This window comes from Lethenteron reissneri, chromosome 38 (assembly GCF_015708825.2).
Source record: "Lethenteron reissneri isolate LAM-NWPU_2019-01 chromosome 38, ASM1570882v1, whole genome shotgun sequence".
Taxonomy (NCBI): domain Eukaryota; kingdom Metazoa; phylum Chordata; class Hyperoartia; order Petromyzontiformes; family Petromyzontidae; genus Lethenteron; species Lethenteron reissneri.
Genome location: NC_083816.1, coordinates 8,481,044 through 8,506,177, shown reverse-complemented (window position 1 = coordinate 8,506,177; position 25,134 = coordinate 8,481,044). Strand labels below are relative to the sequence as shown.

The 25,134-nt window shown below is 45.5% G+C and overlaps 1 protein-coding gene across 1 annotated transcript; it reads left to right on the top strand.

Moving 5' to 3' along the window:
* Positions 1–25,134, top strand: LOC133351696 (transcription cofactor vestigial-like protein 4). Its single transcript, XM_061567109.1, has 5 exons — positions 1–947; positions 10,825–11,047; positions 18,708–19,008; positions 21,235–21,343; positions 22,715–25,134. The coding sequence occupies exons 1-5, from the start codon at positions 845–847 to the stop codon at positions 23,158–23,160; spliced, it is 1,182 nt and encodes a 393-aa protein (XP_061423093.1). The 5' UTR covers positions 1–844; the 3' UTR covers positions 23,161–25,134.

The following is a 25,134-nucleotide window of genomic DNA, read 5'->3' as shown; positions in this document are numbered from 1 at the left end:
CGGCGGGTCGTTGTGTGCGCGCGCGGTCAGCTGCGAGATTTTTTTTTCTGTTGCGTTTGAATTATTCGCTTGCGGCTTTCGAGCTTATCGGCTGAAGATGTTTTGAGTTCGCACCTAAATCAGCCCCCACTGTGGACTCTACGCCTACCCACCCACCCTCCCATTCTTTACATCAGCCGCATGCGCTCCTCCTTCCTCCTCCATCCTCCCGCCACCAAACACCACCACCACCATCGCCTGCGCTCACCCACCCAACCCCACTTCAAATGCCACCTCCCAACTTGCCCTACCCCCCACCCCACCCCTCTTCTCTCCTGCCGGGCTCAAACCTCCTGCTCCGGCGAGGGCAATCGGCAAACGCAGCGTGAAGCTCCGCTGAGAGCCACCGCAGAGGGATGGATAGTCGCGCACGTAACGCGTTAAACGGCACACGTTATTAGCGTTAAGACAACAGCAACAACAACATATACATGTTTCTTTCAACCGAATGAATGTCGCCGATTTATCATCGGCGGTGACTTTGGCAACGGGCAAGTTTCGAGAGAGAATTAAGTTGACAAGTTCTCCGCGCACACGCGAATCTCGATTTCGGTTTTAAATTGTTTTTTGTTGAGAGGCGCTTTCCTGAAGTTTGCGAAGCCTTTTTTTATTTAAGAAACAACGGTGCAACTCCCTTCGAGTTCATTTTCGTGTGAGCTGACAACAACAACAACAGCAACGCCTTGAGAGAGAAAGAGAGAGACCTTGGCAGGCGTTCCCACGAGGACCCCGGGAGAGAGCGAGAGCGAGTGGTGTGTGTGTGTGTGTGTGCTTGGGGTGGTGTGTTTTGGGGGAAAGAGAAGACATGGAGCTGGCAAGCTGCGTGCAGCCGTCGCTCAAGGAAGAAGGAGACGCGCTCTCAAGTGCCCACAAAGCCCCGAGCCAGACCGTGGCACTCCACCCTCACGGTAAGGACAGCCGAGGAAGCGCTGTCATCGGCGGGCTGGGCGGGGGGGATGGAGAGGAGATGATGATGATGATGGTGGTAGTGGCGAGGCGGTCGTCTGGGTTGTTGTCCCTCCTTCCCCATCACACTGCTCCGCTATCTTTCTCGGCTTCTATGGCAGCTGAGTCGATTTCTTGACGCTATTGATCGACAAACAGCGATCGGTTCGCGACGCGCCAGGCTGCTGATGATGCTGCTGCTGCTGCTCTAGCGGCGAATGTGCCCGTCCCGTTAAGCCACTCTCGTGCGTGTCTGGTGAAGTCCGTGGTTGGTGGTGGTGGGGTTATAGAGCAAAGACACCGCCGGTGAAACGGGACAGGTTGCTGGTGGGTAGATGTTGGGGGGGTACGAGCGTTCCGCAATAGCATGCGAGAAGGGGGGGGGGGCATTCACGCTAATATCCCTCACCCCCAACTATTTGTTGTTGTGTGTGCGTGCGCACAAGGGAAAATCATCATTCTTAATTTTGGAGCTTTCGTGACTGCAGGAATTATTCTTTGGTTCTTTCGGTTAAGTAAATAAATTAAATAATAGCATATTGTAATATGCTGTTATTTAATTTATTATTTTATCTTTAGACGTGACTTAACCGAAAGAACCAAAGAAAATCATCATCTCTACGACGTCTTCCTACTTTACAGGAGCAGTGCTCGTCACTGCCCGCGGTTGTAAATGGCAGAAAAACCCCGAACTTCACAACTATTTATGGCTGCGAGGGTGGTGGGTTGGGGGGGTTCTTGTCCATTAACGTGGTTGCTGAATTACAGGTAGGCTGCAATAAAACTCCAAACGAAGATAAGCTTTCCGCACTGCAATGTGGCGTTATGGTAATGGCAGTGTGTGCAGGAATGTTTTCATCTGACCTCAATAAATCCATGCTCGTGGGTGCTGGGACTTCGTGATGGCACTGCTGCTGCTGCTGATGCTGCTTGCATGCGTTTATAGCCTTGAATGCGTGCACGCACACACACCACACACACGGTGTATTGTTCCTCGCTTCGCGTGCCCTCTCGCCTTGTGTCTTGCGCAGAAATGCATTGAGCGTCCGAGGGCGACGCGCTGATCAAAGACGCGAGACGTCGCATCGTCGTAAACACCCGAGTGGAAAATTTACACGTAAAAAATACATGTTTGGTGCAGTACTGTGGACTAAGTAGTACAAGGAGACCGGAGTCAGAGCAGCAAGTTGGGTTAACGTAAGCGATGTGAACGATTTGATGCAACTGGGGGAGCATCTGGTGCAAAGTTCTTGAGTAGACGTCTTGGTACAGAGATGAATGTGGAAGCAAGACCATGATTGCAGGCGTCTTTGAGAATGGGCATTGCACAGATAAAGAGAGATGGTAATCGAGATATGTGGATTTATGCTTGGTTGTTAACTGAGAATAACCATATTTTTTTTATCTTACAGTAGTAGATGTGATTTTACTTTTTTAAATAAAAAAATTTGATTAAAAAATGTAGAGTGGTTGGCACACTACACGATGAACCCAGAGATGTGAGTTTAATTCCTGACCGTGGCTAACACCGGCGACTGATACCTGAACCGGTCCTTGGTGCAATATTATCATGGAAAAAAAACCTCCCAGGAATGACACGGCACATAGGCGCCGTCATGAAGCAGTGAATTCGCCAAAGGGTTTCCCTCTGTCCACGAAAGAATTTGCGTTTAAACCTGCAAAATTATTTCACACTCAATTGCCGGAGTCGGGCTCATCCAGTTTTGCACGCACCGAGCCAGAGTTGGAAATGTCACATTCCTATGACAGGAGTGAGTGGGGTAAAATCACTCTTGACTGCCCCCCCACTACGTGGTCCTTGCTTTATCTGCCCCGGAGGGATGAAGAATTGTGAGTGGATCCCCGACTAGAATTTGAACTCGTAACCTTCACACTGTACTGCTGTGCCACCTGGACATATGATATTATCCCATGGTGTCATGATCGCAATAAGATAGATTACATAATGCAGCACACGTTCTACTTTAACGTGCAATGGCTCCAAAGTTGTTACGTATTTTACCGTGTTAAATTGAATCCCGCTTATTGACGTACAAGGAAAACACGCTGATGCCCCTAATACTTTGAATGTGCTAATATTTAGCCGGTACACCTATGATGCTAAGCAGCTTTGAACCTGGATAACACTTGGATGGGCGACCACCATGCATGACAAGTTGTTTTTAGGCTGCCGTGGGGCAACAGAGAGACAACACCACAAAAGCCATTGCATTGTGGCTTCCTTCCAAGTCTTTGACACCTTTCACCATCTTCGGCGACTGACCAAGCGCGATAAAGTAGGGGTCATGGGGAGGCCCTCATCCCACTGCACCTGTTGCCGTGGACCGCGTTAATGTAGCGGCTTTAAAACTAAAAATTGCGGGTCTTTGCCTCCCACGCAGGCATTTCAAGGTAAGGGGGGCAACAGGCAGCAGCCATGGACACCGGTGCAGGATAAAATGTCGAACACGCGCGGGGAACATCGGCGTCAACGTTTCGGCAAGCAAATCAAATCGCGCTCCTGCACACGGCGAAGCAAATGCCTTATTGACACCGTGTCGACTCGACGTGTGGACATGTGATCTCTCTGAATCGTGATCTTGGTTGTGCCATAGATACCGGTGGCCTTGATTTGGATTGGCGTAAGGGGCTGCGAGAACAATTGGCTCGATGGTTTCCATAAAATCCTGTTAGACCAAGAGAGGCGTCCGTATATATGCAAGAGAGCAAAACGTTGCCTTTAAAACACAGCTCATATGAAATTCACCGGGGCAGCTTTGACGCAATTCGATTATTGCGCCGGCGCGCACCTGAGCTCGCTTTGCGTGCGTACGCCGGCCGACCGATAAGGCTCTCCGGCGACAACGCTTCTGTGGCTTTTCGCGTCGTGTTGAGACTTGCCGAGCGGTGTGTCGATCGCTGCGTCCGTCCTCAAGGAAAAAGGGGGGAGCCCGCCTTGTGATATGCGAGAGTGGCCGCGTCGTTAAACATGTGGCAGCGGTCCTATGGGGCAGGTGGCCAGCGGATTAAGGTAAGAAGAACTGACAACCACAGCCTACCATCCCCTGAACCTCCTCCCTGCCCTCCCTCCCTCCCAGGCCCCCCTCATTATCTGAACAAGCAGATGGCGTGGGGAGGATTAGGAGTAAGGCTTGCTTGTCTTCACAGCAGGGAGGCAGGGCAGAGGCGGTTGTGCCTCCAACTACAATGCCCAACCCTGTCTTACCTAATCTTCTTTTCACTTTGAAAAAAAAAACTCTACACAATCATTAAGCTGTTGAATTTCCTGAATAATTAATGTACAATTGTATTTGCTCATATTTCACAGAACAGGAGTGCCGTTATTTTTAAACGGCTGGTTTCTTTTGGGCATTAAAATCTTTTTTTAAACGGTTATGTCATGCACAAGCTAAACTATAGCGTGCCCTTGAAGTTGTGAAATATTATGAATAATCTACACTCTAAGTATAGGACACAACATTTATATATTTTTTAAACAGCACCATTGATGTATGGTACTCTTACTTTAATCAGACATGTTACAAAGGCCATCGATGAAAGACACTCATTAACGTACAGAATAGAGTTTTTATATACCGTAATGAATTCCAAATATCCAAACGGGCGCATACATTACTTGATAATACATTTTTGGTATGGCTTTTTTACACTTAAGAGCTGGCTGAAGGCATTCTGCCCCCTGAAAACTCATTATTACAACAATAATATCACTGCACGCGTTACACGCAGCTTGAAAGCGCATCAGAGAGCTGTAAAGCACAATTGCGAAACCCAATGCACTCGTAATAATAATGTCCTGTACAGCCCTTTGTCAATCCACTTATGGATAAAAGGCCATGTTTGTCCTATGGGGGATGTAGCGGTTAGCGCGCTGCGCTATGAACCCGGCGACACGAGTTCGATTCCCGCTCACGGCCAACACCAGTGACGATTATCTGAACCAGTCCCGGGCCTCCCCTAGGTCGACTTAGCCTCAAATGAGTACCTGGTGCGGTGTGTAAACATTGCCACTAGTGGGACAAAGGCGGTCGGGCGTGGTCCTGGCCACCCACCCCCTCGTGTACCGTTCCGGCCTTCATAGGCGCTCGCTAACAGCACTTGCCCCTACAGTGTGTTAAGGCTATACGGGGGATCTTTGTTGTTTGACCATATCCCACCAACCCACACTCCTCGGTACAGGTCGGTGAAGTGAGAAGGCCCAGGACTGGTTCTGACATCACTCGCCAATGATGTTAGTTAGCCTTGGCCGGGAATCTAACTCGGGATCGCCGGGTTCATAGAGCAGAGCAACTAACCACTGCACCACTGCTATGCCTTCTTGACAAAACCAAATTATAATGGCCTGATATGTAACTAACAATGCTGCTCTTCGGTTTTGTCATTCCCAATCACTATGTTTCGTAATAAGTAGCCTGCATTTGGTTTGGCTTCGTCTTAAAATCATGATTTAATCGGCACTTGCAAGGTGACGTAGAGTTTTCAGCACAGACTGTGCTGCAGCTAACTGGGGATGCCGTGCGTCTCTGCACATCTCCAACATGTTTGCTATAAAGAAGGTCCATTGCACACAACGTCTATGCTACATTCATCTTTTTCCTTTTAAGGCCACACAGTGTTTATTGACACGCGCAGTGTTATTTTGTCTTGTGCTCATGCGCCACTGGCAATGCGGTATCACTGCGTAATTTGTTTGATTTTTTTCGAGATATGGCTAAGCAACACCCACGCAAACTTAGACAAAAAAATCGTCGTGATTATTGTTTTCCTCCCTGTAAGAAGGTGACGTAAATGCATAATGCGGATTATGCTAATGACGAAACATTTAAACACACCACAGCGCATGAATGGTTAGCTTGGTGTTGAGTTAGTAGCCAGTGTGGTTGTGTAGATTTTAATATTATTCTTGTGCAGCAGAACTCCTCGTGCTATCTTGTAATCAAGCCACAGACCAACGGGCGGGGGGGGACGACGACCATTCGCTGGTTGGACAGAGAGTGGCTGCGTGCTCTCAGGATGAACCCATCCCGTTCCCTGCCGGATTACTGATATCAGTTTTGTGTCGCGTCACCACAGTGTCTCCCCTATGTCCTTGCGTGATGGTTCAACACGCAAAGCAGAAGTCGCAGTTGCTCGCGAGCGGGGTCAGTTGCGTCCGCCAAAACAATTACCCCGGGCACTGTGAGTGTTTTGTATTGCCGCAGAACGCAAACACTTGGGCAGCGATATTTTGTAAGTAGAAATCGCATTTCGATTTAAAGCTTTCGTGACTGCAGGGATTCATCTTCTTGGTTCTTTCGGTGAAGTCACGTAGAAGGGAGATAATAAAATAATAAAAATAGAACATAATAAAATAATACAATATTTAAGCTTAAATATACACTGCCAAGCTTGGTGGTGTTCATTCAGACGCTGTCTTTCCGACAGACCTGTTCTTCACCTGAGGACGGCTATATTGCGTTGTGGCCGAAACGTCATGAGAATTGTATTATTTTATTATGTTTTATTTTTATTCTTTTATTATCTCCCTTCTACGTGACTTTACCGAAAGAACCAAGAATAGAAATCGCATTCTTTCTTATTTTCTTTTTTAGGAGCTCATAAACACCGAAAACTAGCACAGAGTGTACCACAGAGTGTCGTGTTCAGACAGAGCGCTCAGTGACCTTGTGATGATGGGGCTGTACCATATTGCTAGTTGTAATGGAATTAACCATTGAATAGATGTGATGATGGTATTGTGCTTAGTTTAGACGTCTTCCTGTTTATTTGAGCTTGCCCCCTCCAAAACCACCCCCCCCCCCCCACGACAATTGCTGCTATCCTGGATTCCTGTTGTACGATCTAAGTCATCTGCGTGCGTAAACCTGTCTGACATTTTACACGTCTGACTGAGTGTCTGTCTCTCTTCCGGAGTAAATTGTAGACACTGCTTTGTGTACGCACACATGGCTGGGTTTTTTTTGTTCCTGCATAAAGGTGGGGAGGGTTGGTGGGGGACAAATGTAGTTCAAGAGATCAGCCTTACTGCTGAAGATTGATTTTAATTGAGCTAAATTATACACTGCAGTTGTGTGCGGTGTTTTGGGTCAGATTTTTTTTATACATTAAATTATGAATAGTGCATCTGAGTATTTTTTTAAGATGCTGTGTGTGTGTGTATATATATACAATGTACATATGTCACAATTAGCTTGCTCGATATATTTATTGTGATTATTTTCAGCCCTAATGAAAAAAAAATCAAGCCAATTATCATGACTCTAATCTGTTGTAAATACCTCACTATTCATTTGTGTTACAACAGACGGTTTCAAACCTGTCATAACACCCAATCCTATAAAGAACAATTCCCAGACCGATTTCATTCCACAAATCCGAGCACAATTCCAGCTTGTCAGAAGCTGCCACAGTTAATCGATTGCAACTGCAGCTCACATTCAGCTAGGGTTCGATCCCATTTAAATAGACCAACGATTGTCACTCCTGTCTGCTCTGTGGGCGAAAATATACAGGAATTGTCACAACGAAAATATGCCATTGCCATCAGAGCGCTGAACATTCCTTGGGAAATGCCGCATGACGGCGAACACCGATTGTCCATTTTATTGTCGGTGGCGTATGGCATTGGATGGCTAACGTGTGTCATGTTTATATTCATGGGTATTTCCGTGCGCGTATTATCGTCTTACAAAGCCCCCTTGTCGCTATACACACTGCCGGGTGAAATGTTCACACCAGGATGAGCTCCTCCCAAATCCACTCGGGTTATATAATCCAGGATACGAGCCAGAAATGTGTTCTAAGGGCACGGGGTAACGTTTGTACGTTGCCATATAGATGCACGGATACATTTGGCAATGTGTACATAGCTTACTTACGTTGGAGTTAAAATACTCGTGCATTTTTCCATCGAGCCAAATTGAGGGGCTGATGCAAACAATGGTTAAAATTCAAGCACCGCACAACAGGAAAACATCGTGGCGGCACTGTGCCAACGACCGAACGACCGAGGTTTTGTTCCCGGCGACAGCAAGAGATATCTTAGCCAGTGCTCAGTCTGGGCCCCCCCCCCCCTCTCTCTGCACTCGCCAGCATGTGAAGTTTGGTTTAAAAATTAACATTATGACAAGAGTATGGGTAGAGGCGTCATCTAGCAGTAGATTGACAAAGGCCTGGAAATGATTTATCACTCTGCGCTATTATTTTTTTAATACCCACCAGAGCAACAATATTGGTGGGCCATGAGGTGGCCAGGATATGGCAGTGCGTGCGGCAAGTGGATTTAATATTTCTGTGTAGAAATTTAGACTTAAAACTTTCGTGACTGCAGGAATTCAGATGCTATGGTTCTTTCGGTAAAGTCACGTAGATAGAAGAAAAAAATAACAATAAAATGTAAATAATGTGAATAAAAAACAATAAAAATATCACGATGTTTCGATCGCAACACAAGCAATCGTCATCAGGAGAAACAAGAGGGGGATGACGATTGCTTTGTGTTGCGATCGAAATGTCGTGATATTTTTTTTTACTTTATTTTTATTATTTTATTGTCATTACATTTTCTTCTACCTACGTGACTTTACCGAAATAACCATACAATATTCTGCGTAGAACTTTGAGTTAAAAAAAGATATATAGTCTTATGACTGATTGAGGCTTTCCTGGATAAACAAAGGCATTATCCATAATAGACACTTTTGGGTTAGATCTCGTAACTATAATGTGTCATTAAACCCGCCACCACCCCACACAGACAATTAGTCAGGTTTGTCACGTAAACAAAACATGCCAATTAACGACACTTATATTTCTAACGACACGTTTTTCTCTACGCGATCTAACACAAAAACCTTTATTATGGATAATATTGGTCACGTAAGCCCATGTGTTAAACAAACAAGGGCATTATTAATGTCATGTTGCAAAAAAAACATACTACACCTGCATATCTGCACAAGGGAGAAGCAATATTTCTTTTAATTTTCTCAGTTCGTCTCAAGGAGCGATGTCTGCATTTCATGCCTCCCACCTATCCGGTGATTGAGAGACAAATCGTGCAACTGCACAATCGCATCGGACACTGGGTACGCGCCAAACGTGAACTCGGACGGCAAGCATCGTCAATGTCAAAATAAATGTTCAATGACAATGTTTACAATCTTAATTTTGGAGCTTTCGTGACTGCAGGAATTATTCTTTGTTTTTTTCGGTAAAGTCACGTATAAAGATAAAATAATAAATAAAATAATAGCATACGACGTTTCGATTGCAACACGAGCAATCATCATCAGGTATAATGAAATAGCGACATAGAATCTAACCAGAAAACTATAGACAGACATGTAAGCAGACAGATATCACCAAGATACATAGAGAGAGAGTAACCCTCTCTATGCCTGTGTTACTCTCTCTATGTATCTTGGTGATATCTGTCTGCTTATATGTCTGTCTATAGTTTTCGGGTTAGATTCTATATCGCTATTTCATTATACCTGATGATGATTGCTTGTGTTGCAATCGAAACGTCGTATGCTATTATTTAATTTATTATTTTATCTTTATACGTGACTTTACCGGAAAAAAACAAAGAATAAGGACAATGTTTACATTCTCAGATTGTGAGACGTTGGCTCGGGATGCAAATGAGAAACGTTCCTTCACTTTTGCTTTCACTTTGACTTCCCCGGGAGATTGTTGTCATTTTTGTGGGTACAGTACGTTGAAAACTAAAGCGTGGGCGCTTATTATGTCTATTCTCTAATGATGAGGAATTTGTATATCCTACCATGAGCCCCTTTCCCCACACACCCCATCCCGGTGTCTGAGAAACTCTGCTAAGTGAAGAGATGTCAACTCTAAAGGAGGTCGTGGGTTCGATCCCGAACCTGACGCCTGTATATTTGGAGTTCGCATGTTCCTCCTGTGGATGGGTGGCTTTTCCTCCAGGTTTTCACTCCATATTCAGAATCGACATGCGTTTAGAGTATTTGGCTGCTATGTATTTCCACGTGATTAGCCACATCGTTGGGCTATCATTTGTAGCCAGATCATTTCTGACAATAGCTATATAGCTCAGTGGGCCTTACCTAGTAAAAATAAAAAGTTGTTTATTTTTAGTTTTCGTGTGTAGACGGGACAATGTTATTTTTGGTCCATCAGCCTTTGGGTTTTCCAGACCAACAGAAGTATTTGTTTAAGCAGACAAACTCTGGACTAGTTTAGACGATCGGGGTCTCATCAGCGGTTTCAGACCTCTCGAGAAAATTCTGCTGTGTTGCCAGATGTTGTTCACAAGAGCCATTCACTCCAGCTATTGGATCTGTTCAGCGCAAAGCAGCAAAATAAATCCACGGCCACCACTATACAATGAGTTTAACCTGCTTCTGTCGCGACGTTTTGGCTTCAAGGACATACATTTACGTGGATCTATTTATCTTCATAATCTCTTATGCTAAGATTTATAAAAATGCGTACAAATGATAATGATAATCTTAATAATCAAAAGCAAAATTATAAATGGTGACGATAATAATTGTGGTAGTCGTGTAGCTCTCCAAGGTGGTTTTCGAAATGCCACTGCGTGTTGTTCGGCACGATAAACCGACGTTTCGCTGCACGTGCTGCAACAGCTCCCGGCTCGTGGAGCGAAACGTCGGACATACCAAACAACACGTGGTGCCACCCAACAAACACGTCGAAGAGTTGTAGAGCACAGCTGCGAAAACCCACGCAACAGTTGTTGATATTTGTGCGTACGTTTTTCTTTTGTTAATTGTGCGCACACATTGCTCTCGTCTTGCCTTTCTTGCTGTGCAGGTGTGGCTGATAGACTCGGCAATGCAAGCACTGGAGGCAGTGGCAACGGAGGAGGAGGAGGTGGGCAGCAGCGGTGTCAGTCGGCTCCGCTCGCGCTCACCACTCACGAAAGGTCTCCGCCGTCCCCTGGTGCTTCGGGCCCTAAGCGGAAGCGTGCCGCCACCCCCGAGGCCCAGGAGTTGCTGCTCCTGCTGCAGTCGAGCCGGACAGGCCCTCTCAACTTGTAAGCTGCCAGTTTGTTCGTTTGCTATCCCAAGGGCCACTCGCTGATTCGTAGGCATGACCTAATGGCAACCGATTCCCCGCTCGGCCCATGACCGGCCCAAGCTCAGTGCAAAGGCCCGGATTTGTGTGTCCCCATGCTTCGTGAGCCCTATCGGTGTTTAGGTTTCTCACCTAAAGTTTTCCAGTGCCCCTTGCTACTGTCGGTATCCTCATGGGGTAAGGGTCAGGAGGCGTTCTTTAAAACCGAGGTAGACCAAATGGCTCGGGTCAGAGCACTGAGCTAGCACCGCCGATAGGCTGAGTTCGAATCCAGGTTTCAGCCACCCGTGATTGAACCAGGTTCTATTTATGTGCAATGAAGAAGGGCTATTGCCCGAAATGTCTCCTAATATATATTTCTCAGTGTTATTGACGAATGCGTCTAGAAATTTGATGATTTCAACCCAGCTACCAACAACTACACCAGGTCATTAAATGTAGGTTTTCACTTGAGTTGGCAGAGTTCTAGCTCTGACAATTAAATACATACGTTTGACTGTCATGTGATGTCAGATCCCAGAAGTAGTTTCATGATTTATCCTTCTTCGGACTACTTTTAAACACAGGGTTATGCACTGCTCGGTGAGAGTTCAGTATGGACCCTTCTTCATCTCCTGACATGATGCCGACAGCAGAATTGGAATACTATTGGGATGATAGTTTTTTTTTTTATGTAAGTTTGTTTGAAAGGCATTTCATGTTTCATGCAAGCATGAGTTGCAACCTACAATCTATATTGTCTGTAATTATCCACTGTGTATTCTTAACACCAACTTGGCCCAGAAGTTAAACCAACTAAATGACATATTCTTGGTTCTTTCGGTAAAGTCACGTAGAAGGGAAATAATAAAATAATAAAAATATTAAACATTAAAATTGCTTGTGTTGCAGTCGAAACGTCGTGAGAATTGTATTGTTTAATATTTTTATTATTTTATTATTTCCCTTATACGTGACTTTACCGAAAGAACCAAGAATATGAATCCCTGCAGTCACGAAAGCTTTAAATCAAAATTAAAGTGAATGACTTCGCAGGAAACTTGTCTGTCTTCTCCAATGACCCCTTGACACTGCAACTCTTTCTGGGGTCAGCCTGGGGTGATAGTGCACTGTAGAATTGTGAGAAAGGAGGCCAGGGGTTATAGGTTTGCCGAGCTCTCACTTGTGACAGGATCAACCTGGGAGGACTGGGCTCATGAGGACTGGACCAGTTCGAACACCGAGGCATCTCCGTTGCCAAGCGGTCCGGGAAATGTGGAACCTTGTTTACCGCATGACTGAGAACCAAAGATGTCATTGTTAAAGCCACATCTAGCATTCAAAGCAGGGCTTATCTCATTCGGTGAATAATCGGGGGCACTCGCTACTAAGATCATGGATTTATATCTCACTTAAAGTTTTGTCATCGTCATCATGGCTTTTGAGTCAGTCAAAATGAGCATGACCTGGTGAGGCTTCATCATTGCCTATCACCACCAACTCACCCTAAATGCATCCAATCTATTCATATCTCAGACGCTAAGCAGGTTTGATCCTGTTCAAGTACTTAGATGGGAGACCGCCATGGCTGGCTAAGTGTTGTAGGCATAGGGATGCGAGCTGGAATGAGATGGCACTGTTTAGTGACACCCCTTTCATATGTGTGCTGAGTTTTCTCCGGGTTCTTTGGTTTTATCCCACATGAATCCAGGGAGGCTTTCCAATGTTAATAATAATGAGCATTATGATAATGAGAATTATTCTAATTGTCATTATCATGACGCCTATTGCAGTTGTTTTCTGGAGAGGGCTGGTCTCTGCCATGTGGAATTCAACAACTGGCCAATTACCATCAGTTGAGATTAATACCACCAATAGTTCACGTTGATTTGGTATATTATGTTTACTTAAAATTAAATCAAAGTTTTCTTTGTTTACGGATCTTCGTGTGTTCCGAACGGGTTTGTGAGCTCCGGACACGATGCCGATAGCACAATCGCAATACAATTGGTAACATACTTTAAATTTTTTTGTAACATGCTTTCATAGCATTTTAATGTTGAATGTAGGAATGTCACAATCTATACATTTTATAATTTCTCTAAATTTCTACCATGTAGCTTGAGCACCAACAGTATCCAATTACTTGGACGCATTATTTTTTTATTTCAGAAACTAACAAAACAATAAGACGTAAGCTTTCATCTTGATACACGGTGGCCGTTCATTGTGAACGATGATGTCACATTGTCACTGATGTAATTTCACAGCAGGAGAAATTGCACTTTGGTCACTCGCAGAGGCTCTGAGGAGTCGGTTGTCCAGTTCCATCTATTCCCTTGGTCAATTAGGCGGTGGAAGAATGACCGTTTTTCTCTACCCATATCTCCTTGCAGTGCTCACTCCACTTTTCTCTCTGTCCATCGCTGGGGTCATTCAATTGAGATGGCTTCCATCCCGTCCAGTGTTTGGTGTTTGACGTCCGGTCAGAAAGCGGTCTTCGCCGTCTTCCCCTAGCACCCTTCAAGTGTTTTCTTCAGCCGAAGAGGAAATATATCAGCGTCTAAGTGGAGGACAGATTCTTCCGTATATAATGGGAATAAAAAGATGAAACTTCTTCGCAAAGCATTTTCAGAGGTTTGCATGCCGGTCCAAAACGGTGACATTGCAGAGCAGTAGCGCATTCGCCATAGGTCCATGGTTCGAACCCAGGCAGCTTCCCTGGAGAATACTGCAGTTGCATCGATAAAATATGTTTCACGGCAGACGTTAAAATTTCTCGTGATATTTGTCAAGAAAAGGAGTAGCCCATGCACACTGGTATCACCGTCCAAGTTTGCTTTTTTTTTATTAACACCAGCAGACAACTTGATTGTGCAAAACCAGATTGCAACATCACCCCCCTACTGGCAAAAATATGTGTCCCTGAAACATATCATTTTTGTGATAACTTTATGCCGTGAGAATGGTGCGCATGCCACTTGTATGAACTTCTTTTAGTCATCGTTGATTATAGTTTTTTTTTAATTGGAGTACAGCGGCGAGCTAAACAAAGAAGAATGAACAACATTTATTTTTCTGCGATGCTGTGCCTGGGGGAACCCTGGAATAAGCCTTGGCACCTGGCGAGGCGCAAGGTCAACCTAAAATTCCAACAATTCCTGCGTCTAAAAGAAAGAAAGAAAAGTCTGAATGTTGGGTGTGTTGTTTGCTTGTAAAAAAAAAAGTAAAAAAAAATGAAAAAAATGTACATGAAGCGGACTTGGGTCTGGGCTAGTCGCTTGCATTCCACTCAAGGACCCCAACATTCTTGGCATTTTTCCGTGCGTGCGTGGCGTGTGTGCGTGCGTGACGTGTGTGCGTGCGTGGTGAGTGTGCGTGCGTGGCGTGCGTACGTGGTGAGTGTGCGTGCGTGCGTGGTGAGTGTGTGTGTGCGTGCGTGGTGAGTGTGCGTGGTGAGTGTGTGTGTGCGTGGTGAGTGTGTGTGTGCGTGTTGAGCGTGGTGCATGAGCTTTGGTGAATGCCCCTGTGCACTGAATTGCTCCCATGCCTTAGAAGACCTTGGTGCAAAAATTCCACGGGCTCGGGAGTGGGGAGGGATGGGCCTAACTAAGGGCATGTCTTTGACGAGAGAAGAGTGAAAAAGAAACTAACCAGGGATAAAAAAAACAGGAGCCAGGCAGCAAAATCCAGTAGCACGTGTAGGCACTGCACGGGCGAAAAACAGGAGAGAATAGGACCTTGTATAGATGGCTGCCTCCTCCCCGCATGGTACACTGGCAGCCGATAACTGTCGTACAGCGGCGTGGAGAAGAGTTTGATGTTTTTGACCGCCATCGAGCAAGAAGGCAATTAGCAGTTCGCAGGCCGTGTGTGTGCCACTTGGCCGCCTTGGCGGTTGCATTTTGCCATGTGACGATGCATCGATTAGTAGATTACGGCCGATTCACGCTGTTGATACACGCATTCATTTGTACGTGTAAGATTTCGTGACCGTACTTGTATTCACTTGATATGTCAGTGTAACATTTAAGCTAATGGAGTGAACCAAATTGCTCAGATGAGACAGGAAATAAATGAGAAACAACACAAATGAGATACTGAACTAACAATTCAACCAAATTGGTTCTCCAATCGAATAGCAACCCTGATTCGTGACAATTCATCGAAATTACTGGCGGGGGTGACTCGTCACATGGACAACTACATTCTTGTGATTCATTCATTAGGCTGTCTTCCTTATAAAATTAATTAATGAATTAATTGTGGCAGTTAGATGCATTTACAAGACTGGGCAAGCATCGTCCTTGTCACTGAAGGATGTTATATAACTTGATAATTTAGTTCACCGAGTGCAAATGATGACATTTCATGAACATTATATTTCACGATATGTTATGCAGGGTACCTAATTGCGCGTAAAATGTAATCGCTGTAGCAAATGATGCATACTTTGTGACTATGCTTCCTGCTAAGGTCACAAAGCCTGGACATAGGAAACAAAAATTAGGGACTTCTAGTCACGAGATAGAAAGAAAAACAACTTCACTAACAGTCTGAAAAATAAATTTGCTGGGGTATTAATCAACGTTGAGTATCTCGTACAAAGTTCTTGAGTAATATGGATTGAGCTGAATGGAAGGCCCACGGTCGTCTTTGAGCAAGGACATGGCACATAGTAGAGAGAGAGAGAGAGATTAATTCATCATCTGTTTTTTTAAGCTAAAATTAACATGAATTGACTAGCCTTTTAAAAAAAATATTGCAAGTGATAATTTTACAGCTCGTTCCAAGTCCGCTTGCCGCACGGATTGCTTCTTGTCCGTGCCGTGTCAATCTCTGGGGATTGTTTCATCTTGCTTCACAGCGGTGGCAAGTGGCGGTTGATGAAGCCAGTTAGGGGCCACAGCTCAGAGGTCACAAACGGGTTATGATTCCTTACCCGTACCCGTACCCGGCCGCACCAGGGTCGCAAATGGGTACCCGTACCCGTACCCGGCCGGGTACGGGTACCCGTTCCCTACCCGTACCCGTACCCTACCCGAAATGAGTGACAAACGGTTACTCACCAGTGACTCACGGCCTACCCGTACCCGTACCTGGCCGCACCAGGGTCGCAAACGGCTACCCGTACCCGGCCGGGTACGGGTAGCCGGGTATCGGGTAGGGTACGGATATCGGGTACCCGGTTGCGACCTCTGCCACAGCTATGTGGGATTTTCCAGTTGCTTCCCTCTAACCCAATATCTTCAGTTTGTTTCGTGGTTTATTTTTAACACGTAGCCTTTCGCAACCGATATTATCCATAACGTGTCTTTTTTGGGTTCGATCGCATATATCGTGAACTTTATGTACTCATCGCCTCAATCATTTCCTACAGTTAATTTCCGTTGGTTTTATAGTGGCCGAATGATTAGCAAATTCGAGACGGTCAATGTCTTTTCCGTTTATATGTATGCATTTTGGTTCTCCAATCCATATTTTCAGAAGAAAAAAATTACATTTTGGGGTGCATAATTGGGGTGCGCTAATCACTGCGCCACCGTTCTGTCCCTCCAATGTTACTATACAATGAGCCATTTAACTTTGCATAGGGAACGTTTCATAGGGAACTTTTTGAAACAGGAGAATGGTCAAAATAATGATCCTAAAACACACTTAAAAAAAAAAAATCACAAGTATGTAAAACGCCTTAAATGTTTTGTTGTTTTTCTGGACCAACATATTTAGCAGCAATGAACATTCCGACGAAGCTGCCTTTACCTAATGACTGTCGCAGTGTTGGCTTGCCGAGCCCAGGGGCCAAAGGAGAATTCCTTCCACAACACAACATTTAAACACAACTGTGTGTGTTAATGCACTCGTTCATCATTGATGTATGTGTTCTAATTTTAAACGAAAATCTAGTCCAGATTTCCTTTAGCCTTGCAAATAAACGATTGACGCATGTGCATACATATGACAAAAACATTTATCTGGATTCCACGGAAGGAATGGTAGGTCATATGTTTATTTACATATTATTTACCGTTGTCGATTCGATTCCATTTGTGCTGTCGCCGTCACGCCATGAGACGAAACAACGTATTCTGAACAATCGCGGAGCGGTGCTTCATACCACATTAGAAAACGGACAGCGGAGGAGTGGTACCACAGAACTCTCTCTGAGCTCAATTCGGGTGACATACACTGCTCGAGAGAAAAGTTCGTCGCACATTGACGATAGTTGGATTTTTTGCCAAAGTAAGGTGTTTTTCACACCTGATGATGATCGCTTGTGTTGCAGTCGAAACGTCTTGAGAATTGTATTGTTTTATGTATTTTTTATTTTATTGTTTCCCTTCTACGTGACTTTACCGAAAGAACCAAGAATAAAAAAAAATTTATTTGGCAAGAACATGATTTTGTGCCATCATTGGTCACCAGACTGAGATCATCAGCTCTCTGGCCCCTGAGCATTTATATTGCCTGGCAAAGAATGGTGCCTAATTGAAAGCTTTGACCGTATTTGGTACCTAAAGTATTAAATGCCTGGAAATTCCACAGGAATAAGTGTGTTTGTTAAATAATACACACAAGAGAGGTTTTAAATTTAGAGTCATGGCATCATGGAAAAAGGTGCACAGTGGCTTTCAATATTCCCCAGACCGTAAGGGCTTTCATAAGCTGCTGACCATAATCCTACATGCCTTCCAATGGAATTTCTTGAAATATGTTACCTTTGTAGCTTTCCCGAGTCTAAAAGGGGTAACACAAATACACTCTATAATATTAATCTCACTGCATCATACATCCTCGAAAAATGTAAGTAAACGTTTGTAATACATTTATTTTCTTTGTCAATTGGATGGAAATTAAGATGCAATTCAGTCAACAAATCAAAGCCTTGTTCTTTTCTCAATGATGATTGATAACAAACAAAAAAATCCTGATTTATTTAATAAAATCTAACAGCATCTACAATTCACATATAGAATTTACATCAGGGGGGAGTGGTGGCGCATTGGTTTCTGCACTGCGCTATGAACCTGGCAACCTTAAATTTCTTGCACAGCAACGGGCCTTGCATCAGTGGCGAATGATATCTGAAGCGGTCCTGAACCGCCACCCTTCACCGACCCTTACTGATCGGCGTGGTGAAGTTCAGCCAAACAACGCGGTGTGGGGAGGTCTTCATCCAGCAGTTGATTGAGTAGGGCTGAAAATTATAATCGTCGTATTTACCATGTACACTTTGGGCTAAGACATCAATCATCACATTCCATCACTTCAACTAAACTCCAACATATAATTTATTGAAAGTAAAAAGAACGGTACGAATTCGTGAATACAATGTACTAATGATCATAAGTATAACACCAATATACTACAATATAATGATGTGTTGTGAATTGTATGTTTTATTAGTCCAAATAATAATAATTTACCCAGAATCCTGTGCTGGGGTGTTTTGCCCAATTGCAATAAAACAAGCGGGTTTGTTTAAATAACGACAACTGTGACGACGAGGATGACATCGCGATCGCTGCGGCAACGGAGAGCTTCGCTGACGCCTAACGAAAACTGAAACCTGCGCCTAATTATCTCGGCAGTGCCTAATCCCCCCGCCCTCCCCTGCTGTGGGCGCGTGCGCATGACAGGAGCAAGGCGCCCCGCAGGGACGAGCGGCCCGAGGGCAGGAACGACGGTGGGCTGCTCTCCCCGGACGGGCGGCAGTCCGTCCCCCCAGCCACCTCGCTCCGTCGCCCCGGCGACGGCCACGGTGGCGGAGGAGGAGGAGGAGGCGGCGGCGGTGCCGACCTGGCGGCGACCCCCGGTTGCCATGGCGATGGACCGAGCGCGACCCCGTGTTGCCACGGAGCTGGCGCATCATGGCTGATCGTCCCTGAAGACGATGTTCACCTCCATCATCGCGGCGCGATGGCGGTGCTACAGCAGCAGGTGCAGTAGCGGAGGTGGAAGGGCAGCAAAGTGTCCTGGGGTCAGAAATTCCTCATGCGTTGCTGTGGAGCTTTATGGGTCAGATTTGTGAAACCGATGCTGCTGGGTTACCAGATTGTCAAGAGCGCTCCATATGAACTATGGGGCCTTGTTCAACGCAAAAAGCAACATTGTAAATATTAGTGCCGGAAATCTGCTAGCTCTGTGACCTCCTACAAATTGACATTCTCAGAACAGTGGTTTATTGGCTTTAAAACCAGTGTAGCAAGCCTGACTGCTGATGAGCTCGGCCACCCTTCAATGCTGGATACGTTGAAGGGTGTCCTGATGAAAAACATTACACCGTGGTGCATTGTAGTGCTTCTCGCGGCTGCAAGTCATGGGAACGCAACCTGCCATCACCATCATCATCATCGGCCATAATCAATACACTGCTGGATGAAGGTCCTCTCCCATGCTGACGCCATCCCTCGCATAGTTCTGCCGTGTAACAATCCATCCGGAGCTTTTGAACGCACGAGCCGAGCTGGGATTTCATCGCTCCATCTTCGTGGTGGATGTCCTCTCGGGCACGATCCCTCCTGTTGGCTGGATTATTTTCTTCTTCTCCTTCAGTAATCCATGGAATAATTTATAATCCACTTTTGATAAGTTTGTTTTGTATTATCTCCCCACAGATGGCAGCACAATGCACTTGATGCGTATTCATTTCAGCCACTTAATCCGCCTACTCACGACAAAAGCCAGCTTTTTGGACAATGGGATTTCATGGGTTATCAAGATTCTTCGAGGGCACCCTGGGTTATGCAGGCCCATTAATTTACACATTAATGCAGGGCTTCACATTAAGCCTATAATTTGGTCGAAGTGTGGCTACTTATTTCATTCGCGTTCATTATAAAAAAAATGTGCTCAACCTCAACTGCACTTTTGCAGTCAGGTTTCTGGTTCACCGTAGAAGATATTTGTACATCGATGTTTATAGGGGGAGTGGCGGTGAAGTAGTTAGCACAGTGTGCTTCAAGCCTAGCAACCCCAGTTTGATTCCTGGCCATGGTTAACATCGGTGGCGAGTGATACCTTAACCGGTCCAAGCCCCCTCTTTTACCATCACGCTTTGCCAGCATTGGTGAAGTATGGTCAAACGACTGCTCCTGAGTTACGCGGCATGGAATGGGTTTGAATTCTGTCGTGCTGCTCATGAGGCAAGGTCATAGTTCGGTTCAAGAATCCGTTATTGTTTTGTTTGCGGTTATTGTAGTGGGCTCTAGTGGCTGGAGATGGATATGTGAACCCCTTACAAACAGTAGATACGAATCTGAAAACGTTGATTCTTACACATACGATTTGGTGCATTATGAGCTTAAGAATCTATGTTATCAATGATTAGGTGCATGTTTACACCAGTAACAATCATCATAAACTGTATTGTCAGTCATTTTTATTATCTGTTGTTGGACAGGAAACATTATTGTTTTTAGGATGTTGACTCAGCGGATGCTACTCGGACCATCGGGATGATGCTGGGGAAACCCTCTAAACCTGTCACACCAAGTTGCTGCTGACTACACATGAGACAGATCTGGATAAACTAGTTCTGAGGAGTGGTTCTCGTCTTGATACGTATGTGTATACCTGAGCACGGGTGCAAATATTTGCCTGTGTGTGTGTTTGGGGAGAGGTGGCACAGAAGTTAGCAGGCTGTGTTGACTTGACTACTGAGTTAGCATCGGTGGCAGCATCGGTGGCAAGCGGTATCATCTACGTGTCCTGGCCCTCGCAAAGGTCGACTTGGACTTAAATGAGTACCTTGTGCGAAAAGTGTAAAACACCGAGGAGACAAAGGCGGCCAGGCGTGTTCCTGCTCACATCACTCCGCTGTTGCTGCAACAGGCGCTTCCCTCGACACTGTAAAGCTAAATGTGGATCCTTTGTTTTTTGCGCGTGGATATATTATAAGTTAAAATGTTAATAGAAATATATCATAATAGGTAGTTATACTGTCACTTTGAGGAGATGAAGATCTTGATTGTATTGGCCGACAACTCGTATATTTTTTTTTTATTAATTATTATTTTATGTACAAAGTTCACCGAAGCGGCAACTCGCTAAATTTTTTTCAGGATAACGTATTTCACGTGAAAAAAACAAAATGACGAGTGGGTAAAAAATTCACCAACCGTCTGTCGCAATTTTATGTTCCCATGTCACGTGTGCGTCGTGAAGATGCGCCCCTCCGTCATTACGTGCGCACCGGCCCTCAATCAGAAAAACCATCACGGCAGCCGCCACGCATTGAGGGGCCCCAACAAATCACACAAGCGCGGAGACGTCCGTAAGTACACGCGCGCACGCACGCACGCGCACGCACGCTCGCTCGCGCGCGTTGATGTGCCACAGCATCTGTGGCGCATTAGACGGCGTTTCGGCATTATTCGCCGCGCAGAAATCTGAAATATATCAACGCAAATAAAGTGAATGGTAATGTGACTTGTAATTTCACGCGCGGATGTGCTCGCCGCTCAAAGATCAAAACATTCTGCGCCTTTTTAATCTCCGCCGCTTTCATGAATACGTAAACCGGGCACGGGCGTAAGCGCACGCACTCGCGGTTGTGCGGAGTGGTGGTGCAGCGGTTGGCACGCTGCGCGAACGAACCCCGCGACTCGAGTTCGATTTCCGCTCACGTGACGATTAGCACTCGTGATGATTATCTGAACCGGTCAACCTCTAATGAGTACCTGGTGCAGTCGGGCATAGTGCTGTCCACTCAACTCCTCTTGTGCCATGCCGGCCTTCATAGGTGCTTGCTAACAGCACTTGCTCCAAAAGTCTGTTAAGGCTATACAGGGGGTATTTGTCTTTGGCATGGCAGTTAGCGCACTGCTACGAACCTGCTGACCTGAGTACCATCCCAGGCCATGGCTAACATCAGTGGCAAGTGTTATCCTGACCCTTCGTGGTCCTTCATAGGTTGACTCAGCCTTAAATTAATACCTGGTTTTGTCTGTAAATATCAGTTCTTGGGAGACAAACATTTGCCAGGTGTGGTGCTCGACACACCACCCCCTTATTTGATCTGCCGGCCTTCATAAGTGCTCGCGAACATTATTTGCCCAAAGAATGTGCTATGGAAATATGGGAAATCTTTGTCTCTTTAACGCTTTCTGACTGGGATTGAACGATAACTTGATGCGAACAAAATTTTATCATAGAATTGTGGTGCTGTTACGGACGACTTAAAACCAGCTAAATTAATCAAAGGGTTAGCCGACCTTGGCGATAAAAGAGCAGCTCTTCAAAGGTTCTCCTTGCTGGCCAATGCGGCGATGTCATTACGTTTGACGTTATCTCTGTATGTCACACGTGTGCCTCCCCTCTCAATGACGTCGCAACGTATGGTGTCATCAAGCGAACGTCATGCACCACGTAACGACATCATCTCATTGTGCGGCTTGAAACGTAATGGTGTTGTCACAAATTAAATATGTCTGAATGACCGGATGCATTCTGAATTTTATTACAGAATGCATGCATGGGCACTATTTTTATTCTGATATGTTTTACGCGTGCGTGTGCGCGTGCGTGTGCGCGTGCGTGTGTGCGTGTATGCATGCGTGTGCGTGTGTGTGTGCATGCGTGTGTGCGTGCGTGTGTGCGCGTGTGTGCGTGCGTGTGTGCTTGCGCGTCCGGCAATTCCGCGCAGCGTCCGAGCCGTCGGATGCGACGGCGGTGTCGGATCCCGTCATCGAGGAGCACTTTCGCCGCAGCCTCGGCAAGGATTACCGCGAGGCTGACTCGGTGTCCATCACCGGCTCTGTGGACGACCACTTCGCCAAGGCGCTCGGCGACGCGTGGTTCCAGCTCAAGACGACGACGGCAGCGGCGGCGGCAGCGGCGGCGGCGACAGGCTGCAGACGCGTGGCACCGACGCCGGCTTCCGTGTCGAAGGAAGCGGCAGGACCGGGGGGACCGCCGCTTGCTGCACCGTCGCCCTCCCCAGCTTCGACCGACGCCTCGGGATCGGCGACTGCGTCCGGCTCGCAGTCGGACAGTGACGCCGAGGAGGGGACGCCGGTTGCCCCGCGAGTGGCCAATCACGCGGCGCCCGCCGAGCGTGTGACGGCGTCGTCGCCGCCCGAAGTCTCATAAACATTGCGCAGAAGCAGTGGGGGAGTGTGGGGTTTACACACGAAAACTAGAAATAAACAACTTTTTTTATTTTTACTAGGTTAAGACCCACCGAGGCTACATCGCTCTTTTTCATAAGTGGCCTGGTGACAAATGATAGCTCAACGAAGTGAAATTTACAGCAGCCAAATAGTTTTAAACGCGTGACGTTGATTCTGAATGTGGAGGGAAAAAGCGGAGGACCCGGAGAAAAATCCACGTGACCATGGGGAGAACATGCAAACTCCAAATATACAGCAGCAGGCATCAAGGGTCGGGATCGAACCCTCGACCTCTTGTATACCAGGCGAGAGAGACAACATCCCGCCGCTTTATTCACACGGGCGGAATTACACTGGTCCCCACTTACAATAATACTCATCCGTATCACTAAGAGAGAGAACACTGGCTGTTGAGCCCAGAGTTTTGGAAAAATGTTTTAATCTGGGGGGGGGAGGATTTTTGTTGTTGGTGGGTGGCAGTTTTCTCTCGTGTTCTGTGAGGAGCGGCAATCAATTTGCATGTTTGTTGTGGTTTGTGCGATAGGAATTGCACGGCCGGCCAATGAAAACACGGTGCACTTGTGCCAAGAGGCTTCATGCCTTGCAAATGAGTCTGAACCAACATTCTAATCCCAAACTGTATTTTCCCTCCTTCGTCACCTTTTTGGGGCAAAATTGCCGGCTGCGTTTATGACGATGCTAAGTTAAGAGTATTGGACCACATTCCACTATTTTTTCACGTGTGACTTTTCCTACCCTGTCATTTAAACAAAAACTGATTGGTTAAAATACACTGTACATAGATTGTAACTGCAGCTGAAAGAGCTGTTTTTTAACTTAAAATGTTTTTTACCTATGTTTTATTATTTAAATGATACATTTCATCGTATATCTTTGTTTTTTTACCTTGAAAAAGCAGTTAGAAACTGCTTATTTTGTTAGACAATTTTCAATTTTAGTTTTTTTACAATTTTACGGTTCTTTGACCCATTAAACGCGTGGTTTATTTTTTTGTTGTAATGCAATCATCTGGTACTTTTTTTTTCCATCTTACCTGTCATTCTTAGCAACTACGTGGATTTTTTTTCACCACTGCTTTCCACATGGATAAGTAACACCAAAATAAAAATGAAAGATGGCAAGTGTCATAAAAACAACAACCTTTCAACAACCAGCTTTTTGAAAGTGCACCTTTTGAATCGGATAGGCCTACAAATGTGAATCCTTTAAAAGAAAAGATAAATCTACGTGATGGCCCAAAGCCTTCGCCATCTGCGGCACGAGCTGTCTTTTGAGAATGGCAAATTGTGCATGCGTGCATCACTGCAGCGTGTTCACGTGACAAATCTTTAATGGCAAATGGTAACGCACACATCACGATATTCCATTTTTTTTGTAAAGTGCAAAAAAAAAATCAACGCTTCAACCTTAGCAAGGTCTTCAAATTTGCTACTTAGACCTTCACGGGGCCTTTAAAATGACGTTGACCTTTGCAGGCCTGTTCAAGTCAAAAGGTGTGTGGGTTTGTAATTAGGTTTAGATAATGGTTATTCTAAAATTAGGTTCAGATAATGGTTACTCTAAAATTAGGTTTAGGTAATGGTTACTCTTTGTTATTGTCACATCATGAACAACAGCCACCTTGGGGAAAAATCCCACCAATGTTGCGAGGAGTATGTTTATGCGTAGCTCTCCAATGTGTCTCAAGAGTCGTACCGTGTGTGTTGTTCACAAACTTCTTCCACAACGAATCATTTGAGCCGACAGTGTGACGTGGAATTGAAAAGTAAAATACACCGCAACGAAAAGCTACAATTGTGCCATCGTTATCAGCTGTGTGTGAAAATACGAAGGCTGCGTGGGCAGTCGTGTTGAAGTACAGCGCTGCTTCCGATTTAAAGCTTTCGTGACTGCAGGGATTCATATTCTTGGTTCTTTCGGTAAAGTCACTTAG